Raw genomic sequence first — 12,567 nt, 5'->3', positions numbered from 1 at the left:
TGCTGGCCTCCTCGGTCCCTCGGGTCCGATCCTACACAGGTGGACTCGAATGAGGTGCCAAACACACTCTAAACAACTCATAAACAACTCCCCAAAAACCCCCTCAAACATCCTCAAAACATGCATAGAAAACAACCATGAAAGGGCTGGACAGGGCACTTTCGGCTGCACTTTCGGCGGCTGAAGGTCCCTTCTAGAGCCGAAAGCCATGCAGGTTCGGGGGCACTTTCGGCGGCCGAAAGTCCTTCCAGAGCCGAAAGTCTGGCACCTTCGGCGGCAGGTTCGGCGGCCAAAGCCTCTCACAGATCCGAAAGTCCTGGCCTTCGAGGGCACATTAGGCAGCCAAAGCTGCCTTCCATGCAGGTTTCGGCGGCCGAACATACCTTCGGCGGCCGAACCTGGTCCCCCCTGAACAGCAGGTCCGAATCTGCCACAAGCAAAACCAACCTCCAAACCACCCAAAACCTCCCATGCTCTCTCCCAAACATGCAAACACACTCCCACATGCACATAGGGGCATAAACTAACTTAAACCCCCAACATAACATCATATAAACATACATTGGACATAAAACCCACATAAATCCTAACATGCATATCTACCCATACTCTAGCATTAAAACTTCCTTAAACTTACTTAAAACTCATTAGAAACATAAAAGGTGGCAAGGATCTACACTTACCTCTTGAAGATCGAGAGTTGGTGTGATCCCTAACTTAGAGATGGGAGGAAACAACTCCTTGGGTCTCCAAGCTCCCAAAACTTGATTTAAGCTTCAAAACTTCAAAACCCAAAAGGAAACTCATAAAAACGTGAAGGATTTGAAGAAAAAGCCTAAAAACGACCAAAGGAGGACATGAACACACCTGAGCTCGAGAATGGGGAGAAAACTCACCCATTTTCGGTCTGAGGGCATTTTATAGGTGGCCAAGTCAACTACCTTCGGTGGCCTAAGCTGCCTCCGCAGCTCCACCACCTTCGGCAGCCTAACGTGTCTCCTAAACTATCCCATATTCGGCGGCCGAACTTGAGGTTCGGCGGCCGAACCTGGGTTCCTCCTCCTTGGCCTTTTCTTTTTAAAACTCAATTTCTTTTCCATTTACAACCATAAAATCATGTGAAAACATTTTAGAAACATATTTTACCCCTCTAGAAGACTCTGGCATCATCAAAATTCCAGATTCCAACGGAAATTCCGCCGGAAGGTAGGGATTCCGATGCCGGAATCTAGCCGGGTATTACATGGAGTCTTTGTACCCCAAGAAGATGGACAATGCCTCCCTGAAGAGCAAACTAATAAAACCCATGGTTTGCCCGAACCAAGCGAAAAAGGTCTAAAATAAAGCGACAGAAGGGGCAAAATCCCAGCATAGGCTAACTAACTTGAAGGAGCACATAAAGAGGATGGAGTTTGGAGACAACATGCGAGGGGTCACTCCGAAGTCACGGAAAACCTCGATAAAGAAAGGAGAGAAGGGAAAGGTTAGACCGAAGTCGCGTTGCTTGACATAGAAAATCAAGCTGCGACCTTGTTGGGGGTCCATCAAACCCGCCGGCGGAGAAACAAGAAGAAAGTTTCTCTCATTGCGATACGGAACCTTAATGCTATAGATGGAGGTGTTTATGTAGTCGATGGAAAAGAAATTGGTGAGAGTGGCAGAGGTGACGGTAGACCTCAAACCTACGACATCGGGAATTCTAACAGCAACCATTAGGAAACAAAAGATGTACCTCAGAAAAACTTTCACAGAAAAGGGGAAAAACGGAGTAGAGGAAGCAAAGCGAGAAGAAAATTTTGGAGAGAAATGGAGAATTCGAATTTGAAAAGAGTAAAGGTAGAGAAGAGACGCTTTGACAGGAGCCTCCCTAGAGCTGCGCGGTCATAATTGAGACTTAGGAATTTACCCCCTCATTAATAATAAAATAACTGCTGAGGAAGTAAAGGGGGCACTTGATGACCGCAGGACCTTTAGCACCCGGACTGAGGTCGAACCCCGAAGAAAGCTTAGAGCCTACTAAGCAGGCCGACCCATCAACACGCCATCCAACCCGCGCTTGAAGCATGCCGAGCTGACTGAGAGCCCGGATTTGTCAGAGGGGAGTCTAGCTCGTTCGATGTGACAAGGAGTAGGAGAGCAGATCCAGCTATACCAAAATCCTATCAACATGCGCGCCGGAAGAGTATTAAATGGTCGTATGATGAGAATTGACATATAAGTATGACTTTATGTACAACTTTACGTGACAGAAATAGGTGACACTGTAACAGAGTGGCAGTTATGCATCACTAAAGGAGAAAAAAAAAAGAGGAAAATGCGACTCATTCGGACCAAACTTACACACACTCTAAAATTCTATTTTTCTAAATCTAAAAATATTAAAACCGTTCCGTATCAAACTTGAACCAAGATAGGAAAAATTACTTTTTAGTCCCTGAGGTATAGCGTAATTAACATATTCGTCCCTCTATTTTTAGAACCCAACGCTTTCGTCCCTGATGTTTAATTCCGTCAAATTTAGAGGTCCCTCCATCAAAAATGCCGTTAGTGATAGAAAAAATGATCGAATTACCCTTTCTAGAACCCAATACTTTAGTCTCTGAAATTTAATTCCTACAAATTTATAGGTTCCTCTCTCAAAGAATTGAAAGAAAAAATACATTTTTATCCCTAAGATATTACATAATTAATATATTTATCCTTCTATTTTTTTGAATTCAACATTTTAGTCCCTAAAGTTTAATTTTGTCAAAATTCAAGAAAGAAAATCTCAAACTCAATCTCCATAAACAAATAAAAATTTTAATAAATTTAAGATTCAAATTCAGTAAAAATAATAAAAATCAAAATATATAAAATTTAAATTATTAAAAATAAAAAGTTAAAACTCAATATAAATATTTTTTGTGATACTATTCATCGTGGATCACTGGTCGCCATTTTAAAAATTCATTAAAATGTCTGTGATATTTTAAAAAATTTACTAGTTAGTCTTTCCGTTAATTTTAGTCGTTAAGTATTATAAAAAAAATCTAAAATTTCCATGATATGGAGTAACTAATTAGTAATTTTTTTAATAATTTGAGGGACTAATTAATTTTTTTCTAAATTATAGGGACTAAATAGTAAAATATTTAGTGATAAAATTAATAGAGGAACTAACTAGTAGACTTTTTAAAATATTAGGAATATTTTAATATATTTTTCAAAATTGAGGGACTAAGTAGCGAGTTTTTTCATACTATAAGGACTAAATAGTATTTTTTTATTTTATTATTGATAATGGTATTTTTGAGATTATATTTATTCTCTTTCCTTTTACCAGGTCAAAATCATTGACTTAACAGAAATTTTTGATGATGAGACCTTGAATTTGATGGAATTAAATTTCAGAGATAAAAGTGTTGGGTTTTAAAAATAGAGGGATGAATCCGTTAATTACGCTATATCTCATAGACTAAAAAATAATTTTCCAACCAAGATAATCCCTCATCAATTTCCTGCACTTCCTCGTAAAAGTTTTTTTAAATTATATATATATATATAAAAGTCGGAGTTCCGTCTCTTTCCTTTGGTTTTCTGTAGGTGACGGGCATGGAAAGAAATGAAAATATTGAACTCAGCGAAAAAGTCAAAAACTCAATAAAGCTCTTCACTTTTTCACTTTTTCATTTTCTTCGCAGTCTCATATTAAGCGCGTTATGAGATGCAAGAAAAGGAAGAACAAGAATATGAAACCAAAACTTTGGTCTTTGATGATATGATCGTGTAGACCTCCCCCGAAAAAACATTATTCAACAAAAAAAAAAAAGAAAAATAAATTATGGGACTAGTACTCCTGTCCTTTTCAATCTCCAGTACTGTTTGTTTTCTTGTTACGTTCCCCACACGCGAGTTATCTCTTCTTCTCTCTTTGTGAGTCTCTTTTCTAGTTCTCTGTTCTATTTTTCCACATTGAGCTGTTTTTCTTCCCTTTCTAATCAGAGTAATTTTTTTTTTTTTGTTTGTTTTTGCTTCTTCTATTACTATTTCTCCTGTTAGAATTCTTTGTTCCTTTATCTACACGGCTTGTCCTCTCCATTCATTATTACTTTGAAGTTTCTCTGGTTTAATTATCTTCTTGGTTGGTTGTTTTCACACTTTTATTCAAATTCTCAACTGGGTTCTATTGTTTTCCTTCTTTCATTATATAATCTGTTGGCTTTCCTTCATTTTCATTTCTGGGTTTTCCTTTATTTGATCATCTCTTTAACTGTTGTTGAACTGGATAACTAGTTTTTAGATTGTGGGAATTTTTTATTTTGAGAGCTTTGAAGTAAGAATATGAAGTGCTTTTATATATTCAAGGATAAATCGAAGAAGAAGAAAGGAGATTCAAGATCAGCTCCAGAATTGGGAAACCGAAGCACACCAGACACTTTACCTTTGAGCCGTACAACAAGATCTTTACCTTCTCCAAGAAGTATAACGGAATTGTACAAAGAAAAGGAGCATAATTTGAGAGTTTTCTCTTTTGAAGAGCTCAGAGAGGCAACAAATGGTTTTAACAGACTCCTCAAGATTGGAGAAGGTGGTTTTGGGAGTGTGTATAAGGGCACAATTAGGCCTGCCGATGGTCAAGTAAATTCTATACCAGTTGCCATTAAGAAGCTCAACAAGTATGGCTGGCAGGTAAGAACTCATATTTGTGTTTTCTTCTTTTATCTTTATTTTTATTCTAGCAATTTCTTAATTTTAATGAATGCATTCTGCATTATAATACAATTTTGGTGGATTAGCTTCTTGGAAATTTTGTGCTGCATCCATTTTTGTTATTTCCATTTTCAACTAACTGTGACACAAATGGCTGCAAAATTTGATTTACTGTCAATTTAAGTCATCATTAGAGAATGTTTTATATAACTAAACTAATAGATGTAAAGAGTGAAGGAGGTCTGTCCTTTTCTGTTGTAATAAAAATATCAGAAAATGGCAGAAGCACTAAAACTTGTTTAGAATTTTCAGAACCCATGATTTGGTAGGTGGACTGGTGTTGGAATCCAGAAGTGATATGAAAAGAGGACAGTTGTTTTGACCTAACATATTTTCCTAGTGGAAAACAACTCCTTTTGGGTGGACTCAAGTCTTGGATTCCATTCATATATAATGCTTTGCTGATAGTGACAAGTTTATATTTTGGAGAACATTAGTGCCAATTACATGGATTACAGATTTAGTGAAGAAATATAGTTAATGGGCAAGAATTTTGGCAACTGTGATAACATTTAGCAATAAAAGACACTAAGTTGAGGACAAAAACTAGAGAAATGCTTAGTTCAATTAATATGCTGAAATTCACTATCTGAGTGGCTTACAAACTCTAGTACTTTCCTCGGTTTATTACTTCCCAGTTTTTGCTCTTCCCATCCTTCTTCTTTTGTTTTCTCTAGATTGTATTGGATTAAGAGAAGGGAGAGAGGAATCGGTGGAATGGAGTACCAGATAAATGAAATTTTCGTTATTGAATAGTCAGCATATTGGTCTCTTAGTGCAGTTTTTGAGCCCTGTAGGATTCATAACATTATCCCATGCTTGGGAATGAACATTCTTGTTGGTCATGGCTGACTCCCTACATTGTGATACAGATTCAAAAGAGCATATTTGCAACAATAATTTGGAGCAATTTTATATAATTCAAATGGGTCTAAAAAGAGTTTAAAAACATATTTATATGAACCAAATTCACTTTGGGTGTGCTTCGATTCAAATGGGACAAATTTGATACAAGTAATTATGGGCTTAAGGAGCATAATCAAGTTTACGGGTCAAAATTACACAAAGGAATTCTAAAGTGAAGATGAAGAAAGGATTTTATGAAGATTGGATTTTATGAAGATTTAAGTCCATTGGATCTAATTAGAAGGTGTGCAAGTCCATCAAACTAAATTGGCAGATTTGAAAAAACACGTACAATGTATGTGCAATTTAAGGAGTATGTGCAAAGTACGTCATGGGCAATCTTGGGACGTGTTATATATGCTATTTGGGTGTTAATGATGTATTTTGTAAACTTATTTGTTTGGGGACGTGTTATATATGTTATTTGGGTCAAAGCACGTCCACAACTCATGGCAATCTTGGGGGCGTGTTATATATGCTATTTGGGTCCTAATGATGTATTTTGTAAGCCTATTTATTTCTTATTTACTTTAATATTGCTAGTTTAGTTGTTTAGACCTAGTTTTTGGATTTAATGTGCTGCTCGTCCAGCCCTGTTTAACTTTTCAGGATTCAGTTTATTCTTGGTCAGCCCTGTTTAACTTTTCAGGATTCAGTTTATTCTTGGTCTTTTAAGGTTAGATTTATTTTTTTTATATAAACTTCAGCCGTCCTTTCATGCTATCATGCTATTTGCGTCCCTTTGTGAAAGTGTGAGATTGCAGTCATTTCAATTTCATGCTATTTGAGTGCCTTTGTGAGAGCATGAGATTGCAATCCTTTCAATGCTATTTGCGTCCGTCCTTTCATGCTATTTGCGTGCTTTTGTGAGAGTGCGAGATTGCATTCTTTGTTATCACGTCACATGGACTTAATCTATAGGGTTCCGCGTCACATAGACCTATGTCCTTATGCAATAGGTCAGACTAACTCCGAGTACCGGGTCTTGCAAGCTACGGCTGGATCTGATAACATTTGATAGGAACCACGTGAGGAATAAGCTATTTACTATATCTCACCCTTGAAAAACCAGCTCACAGGAGGAGGGTGCCTAAGAACTCATTAAGCTCTTACTAAGGTTATCCCTTAGTGATGTGGGATTCTTAGCAGTCTTTGCATATTAGTCATGTGTTGGTCACACATAACCTAGCTTTTTGCTTCTCTTTATTTTCTTTAAGATCAAGTATTAATGGTAGTGGCATATTCTCAATAGTATGTTACAGCTATGGCTTTACTGAATGTGAATTTTACTGAGAACTGATTTCCGTGCAAGGAAAAGAGAGGTGTCCTTTTTGGTGCATTGCCCGCTTCATTGGTTCCAAAGAGAAGCTTTTGTTCCACAGTGTCTTCTTGTTAATTTTAAAGATGTATTTATGATTTTGAGTTTAAGCTTTGTGAAAATCATGATCGACTTTGGCTTTCTTTAACCCTTAATTGCTTTTCTTCATATCTTTAATCAGTTTGTTTTTTTTTCCCCTTTGTTTTTGATTGGATAAATTATTTTGTAATTTAGACTAATCCCTGCTTCTTGCCATGATAATTATTTTCTGATATAGGGCCATAAACAATGGCTTGCAGAAGTTCAATTTCTTGGAGTTGTTAGTCATCCAAACCTAGTAAAACTTCTAGGTTACTGCTCGGTGGATAATGAAAGAGGGATCCAGCGGTTACTGGTGTATGAATATATGCCTAACAAGAGTCTGGAGGATCATCTATTTAATAAAGGTTTGCCCACTTTGCCTTGGAAAATGAGATTAGAGATTATGCTTGGTGCAGCTGAAGGATTGGCTTACTTACATTGGGGAATGGAAGTCCAGGTATTATTTTCTTTTGTTCAATTGAATTGAATTAAAGCGTCTGGTGATCAAAGAATATGGAGCTTGTTTTGCTAATTGTTACCACGTTGAAACTTAAAATGAGTATCCGTCTTTGTAGGTGTTAGCTAATGGCTACTGGATACATGTTCTTGTAAATTTCTCATTTAAAAAAAATTGTCTGATTATCTTTATAAATCTTTCAGTACATCCCCACTGAGTTCGAACTGTCATTTTCTCACTTCCTTCACATCCTCTTCCTCATCAATCCTACAACTTGTGGGATCTAAAACTTCTTAATTATATAGGTAGTTGCATCACGCGAGAGGATAGTGCGTTTTCTCTTTGTGAAGAAAATATGTCTCTTTTCTTAGAAGATGACATAGCAGTTTCTCTTCTTTTCTCTATGGTAGGTATCTGAATCCATTAATCAATGTGAGATATCTGTAGTTCTGCATTGAATCCAATTTAGCCATTTGATAGATATGAACTTCAAAATTCCCTAATTTGCTATGTTGAGAATTTATCAGGAAAAATCTTCATGGATGAGAACCGTAAAGAACTCTTTTTCTGTGTCAAGTAGCAGACTTCTTCTCTATATATGAACTTAATTATCAAAAAACTATGCAACTGGAAAACATTAATTCTTTAGATCCTTCTGTTGATTCTTTTCCTAGTATTATATGTGCTTTCTTCAATCTCCACCATTTGAAGAGAATCTAACTGATCTTCCTTAGAGTTATATAATTTAATCAATTTCCCCTATTAATTCATTTTCAGTGGACTTCCTTCTTTTGTCCTTTTAATATGGTAGAAGGCATTGTTTATCTCCATGCTTGCACATTCTCTTATTCTCTCAGTCCAGTTGTGCTTGCTATGATTATGAAAATGCAACCCTGCTTGTTCCTTGATGGCTAGGCACTTCCTTGTCTCAAGGTCTAAGGATCAAGTGTTACACTTAAAGTCTAAGATTAATGAGTTATTTATGGTAGCATGATCGTTGTCCATGAATTATAGGAATTCTTACACTAACATAAAACTGCAGCAGGATGAAAAATATTGCAAAGAACATAAAATTGTACAGTTTTTCTGCTGATATGTAGAAATATAGAGGAAAATGAAAATGCAATTTTTTTTTTTTTTATAGTTTTCTTGAAGATTTACACTTTCTGCGACATGCCATCTTCTTGCTCTTAAGATGGTTAGCCTAGATTAAATCATTCTCGTCTGCTTCAAGGCAGCTTCAAAATAGAAAATCCAACCTTCAATCGCTAGCCACAAAACATACTGCCCTTTCTTATTCTTTTCTTTTTTTTCCTCCCAACCTTTTCTCTGCATTGAAACTTTTGGTATACTAGGAGGTTTAATTCTTGTTGACTTTTTTTTTCTTTTCTTTTCTTTCTTCTTTCCTTCCCTTAATTTTGCAGGTAATATATCGAGATTTCAAATCCTCAAATGTCCTATTGGATGCAAACTTTAAACCAAAACTCTCAGATTTTGGGCTTGCTAGAGAAGGGCCAACAGGTGACCGTACTCATGTATCGACAGGGGTAAGTAGCTCCAATTCTATCAGTGCACATGTGTACAGAAGTAGAAAACCATCCCTGCTCACATTGCCCTTTCGGCCAATAATGGTTCTCTGGCTATCAAATGTAGCTGCTTGAGAACAGGAAAGAGGGGGTAAAGACTTTTACTTTTGTTAGATACAAAGCGAGTACGGAACTCTTGAGGCTGAATGGACTCATAATGTAATTAGCAAATCGAGTAATATCTCCGTATGCATTGTAGTCTTCCCCTGCCCTTATGGGCATTAATAAATCTTGTAAAATGTTCTAATCACATGTTTTCCTGGCCTGGTTGGTCTCTAACTATTTGTCATACGTTCAAAGCTGACTGCTTACATTTAAATATTTTTATGCTTTAGGCTTTAAGTCTTAACGTGCATGGATTATTTTTGGTCTCAGGTGGTTGGTACATATGGGTATGCTGCCCCAGAATATGTTGAGACAGGTCACCTCACAAGCCACAGTGATATATGGACTTTCGGCGTGGTGCTCTATGAAATCCTTACTGGTAGGCGAACCCTTGAAAGAAACAGGCCAACAGTTGAGCAGAAGCTTCTTGATTGGGTGAAACAGTTCCCAGCTGACAGTAAAAGGTTCAGCATGATATTGGACCCACGACTTAGAAATGAATACTCTATCGTATCAGCGAAGAAAATTGCAAAATTGGCAGATAGCTGCTTGAACAAGAATCCAAAAGAACGGCCATCTATGACTGAAGTGGTTGAGAGCTTGAAGCAAGCAATACAAGATTCACAAGGCACAAGTACTTCTACTGCTAGTACGAGCACAGGCACATCGACTAGTAGAAATGTCAAATCATCTCAATCTAGAATGGTAGACAGAAAACCGATCAGGGTTAGTGTATACCAATTTCTTTAATATCTTTATTCATTAATCAGGCCCAAAAGATCCTAAAAATTTTGCTGATCAATCTATCTTTTGAGTTTTTGACAGGTATAAAGCCTTGAATGTTGAATGGAGACATTTTTCTTCAGGTTTACATCACAAATTCATTGTAAAATGTCAGAGTTGCAGAATTTTGCAGGCTTCATTGCAAGAATTTATTGAATTCAACTTTACTATCGAGTATTGGTTGTGTTGGACCCTACTATGAGTGTAGTCTTTGTCTTGTAAAGATTACGAGTGGAATCACGCTGTGGGAAACAAGGAAACACAACTTTGCTCAAAAGCGACCATACTATTTAATAGAACTAGCAGTTTGCCCGCGCGGTTATTAAAATATTTTATATTACTATTATATACAACAATATACTTTTATTTTATAAAATAATATAAATTATTTTGTAAAATAATGTACTTTTTTTATAAATTTATTCCACTCATCAAAAGAATTAAAATATTTTCTCTTTTTATTTTTAGATTTCAAACTTAAAACTATTGATTGATGCATTACAAATCATAATATTTTATTTTATCCTTGATTTAGTGACTGTGCGGTTGTCGAAATCGATAAAAAATAATATTTTTAGTTATCAACAATTTTATAACTATAAATAGTGGCAGAATGATCGAATTCACAGGGAATTGATATTTACCTATTTTCCTTATAAGACCAAGTAAATAAATTAAAAGTAAATAGACTGAAAGTAAAATAAAAGGGGATTTTGAAATTGATTGAATTAAACTAATATTGAAAGTAATAAAGTAAAGAAGATAATAAAAGTAAAGAAGATTCAAATATGAGAAAAGCTCTAGTTGAAGAATTGAATCCACTTCAGTTGTTGGGATTGATCATTGAAACTTAGGTTGCTTTGTTTGATTCGATAAATTAGTTACGGAGACGGAAGACGCTTCTCCACCACATCCATCCTTAAGCATAAATTAATTAGGGAATGTTCTCTAATTAATTACTAATCAATAAGTTGCCAAGGAACGTCCTTGGGCCTTTGGCATCTTACAACTGTCAATTGCACTAAGAAATAGAGAGACCTAATTCTAGCTACCAAAACGCATAGTGATATTGCTAGATCATGCAATTTTCTTAGTTTTTACATTAAGAGTTATTTGTTTTTGAATAATCCAAGCAATTACGGACTTAAAACTATCCAAACTAACAAATTATTATTTTGGAATCAAGAATCAATAGGCCCTATTGATCTAAACCACAAAGCAACAATGGAATTAAACATGAAATTACATAAATATTGAAAAACAAAAGATAAACAATGTATGTTCAGATCTCCTAATCCATAAAACAACCAAAGTTTCATCTAATCTTCAACTAGAAAAAAAGGTTTCAGCCACTCATGGCTGAAACAAAATCAAAAATAAAGAAAGAGATGAAGAAGAGATGTGACCATTTGCAATCCCGTATGTGTGTCCAAGGGAGAGTAGAAACGGTATGGAGAGGCTTCTTATGTATCTTTTTATAATTGAAAATGTTGCTCTAGATCTCCTTGATGAGGTGGAACCTTTTTTTGAATTTTGAATTTTGAATCTTGATTACTTGGGAGGCAAATATGTTTTGATTACTTGGGGGGCAAGTATGTCTTGATTACTTGGGAGGTAAGTATGTCTTCTTGAGATTTGGCTTCCTAAACTAGCTGAATTTTGAATGTACATCTTCTTGAGATTTGGCTTTTTAAATAAGGAAAAGATTTCTTGAAGATTTGAAATTTGAATTTCAAATTACTCTGCTGAATGTACTTTCCTTATTTAGCACTTTCCTTATTTAGCATTTTCCTTATTTATCTTCACTTCGGCTGCAACTTAACTTGGACAATAAGCTTGTTCTCCTTTGTCCCTTTTTAAGCAGTTTTAAGAGCATTTTCACCAAATTACCTCTTTACACCATTTTCTACAAAATAATATCAAAACCACAGAATTAAGCAGAAAAAGTGTAAATTAACATTAATAACAACATGATAAAATGGTTTAAATTTGGCGCTATCATTTAGAATAATATAAGAAAAAATTATTAATTAAATATATAATTTATAACCATAAAAACAAAGAAAATAATTATAGAGAAAAATTAAAAATTCAATTAACATGTATGATTTTCAATTATAGAGTAAGAAATTTAAAGATCTCAAATATTAATTAAGTACAAAATCATGTATCAATAAATTTAATTATATAAAAAAAATTAAAAATTTTAACACTTACCATCATATATTATTAATATCCAATAATACATTTCCTTCAAGTAACTATATTTTTAAGAAAATAAAGTTTACTAAAACTTCAATAGTGGTGGATAGTGGTTGCAGCAGAGGTGGTGGTAGTGGAGTAGTAAAATCACGTGAATTAAGAAATCTTAATATTTAAATAACTCTCATCCAACTTCTATCTATTTAAGAAAGTTGAGTTAATTGGCAAGAGTTGGGTAATCACACATCCCATGATTGATACTATAATTGAGACAAAGATAGCCATAAGAAAAAAAAAAACCTTCAAAATATGAGCTAATTGAAAATTAAAGAGATAGAATCGTATGAAGGTGATTATGTTAATGAATTTTATATGGA

The 12,567-nt window shown here is 35.2% G+C and overlaps 1 protein-coding gene across 2 annotated transcripts; it reads left to right on the top strand.

The window, feature by feature from the left end:
• The first annotated feature begins 3,991 nt into the window (after positions 1–3,991).
• LOC110605354 (probable serine/threonine-protein kinase PBL19) lies at positions 3,992–10,318 on the top strand. Of its 2 annotated transcripts, XM_021743865.2 has the most exons (5): positions 3,992–4,671; positions 7,254–7,514; positions 8,939–9,061; positions 9,476–9,931; positions 10,031–10,318. In XM_021743865.2, exons 1-5 carry the CDS (start codon positions 4,324–4,326, stop codon positions 10,034–10,036), a joined length of 1,194 nt encoding a protein of 397 aa, XP_021599557.1. In that variant the 5' UTR covers positions 3,992–4,323; the 3' UTR covers positions 10,037–10,318. The 2 variants fall into 2 exon arrangements, with proteins under 2 accessions (XP_021599557.1, XP_043808570.1); XM_043952635.1 differs by lacking the exon at positions 8,939–9,061.
• Positions 10,319–12,567: the final 2,249 nt, after the last annotated feature.

The sequence above is a fragment of the Manihot esculenta genome, chromosome 17 (assembly GCF_001659605.2).
Source record: "Manihot esculenta cultivar AM560-2 chromosome 17, M.esculenta_v8, whole genome shotgun sequence".
Taxonomy (NCBI): Eukaryota; Viridiplantae; Streptophyta; class Magnoliopsida; order Malpighiales; family Euphorbiaceae; genus Manihot; species Manihot esculenta.
This window is presented reverse-complemented; position numbering and strand designations above follow the sequence as displayed.

Excerpts from the sequence above, each read along its gene's own strand:
- LOC110605354 (XM_021743865.2), top strand. The coding sequence starts at position 4,324 with ATGAAGTGCTTTTATATATTCAAGGATAAATCGAAGAAGAAGAAAGGA. Across the intron at positions 4,672-7,253 it reads TCAACAAGTATGGCTGGCAG|GGCCATAAACAATGGCTTGC; the intron begins GTAAGAACTCAT and ends TTTCTGATATAG. Across the intron at positions 9,062-9,475 it reads GTACTCATGTATCGACAGGG|GTGGTTGGTACATATGGGTA; the intron begins GTAAGTAGCTCC and ends TTTTGGTCTCAG.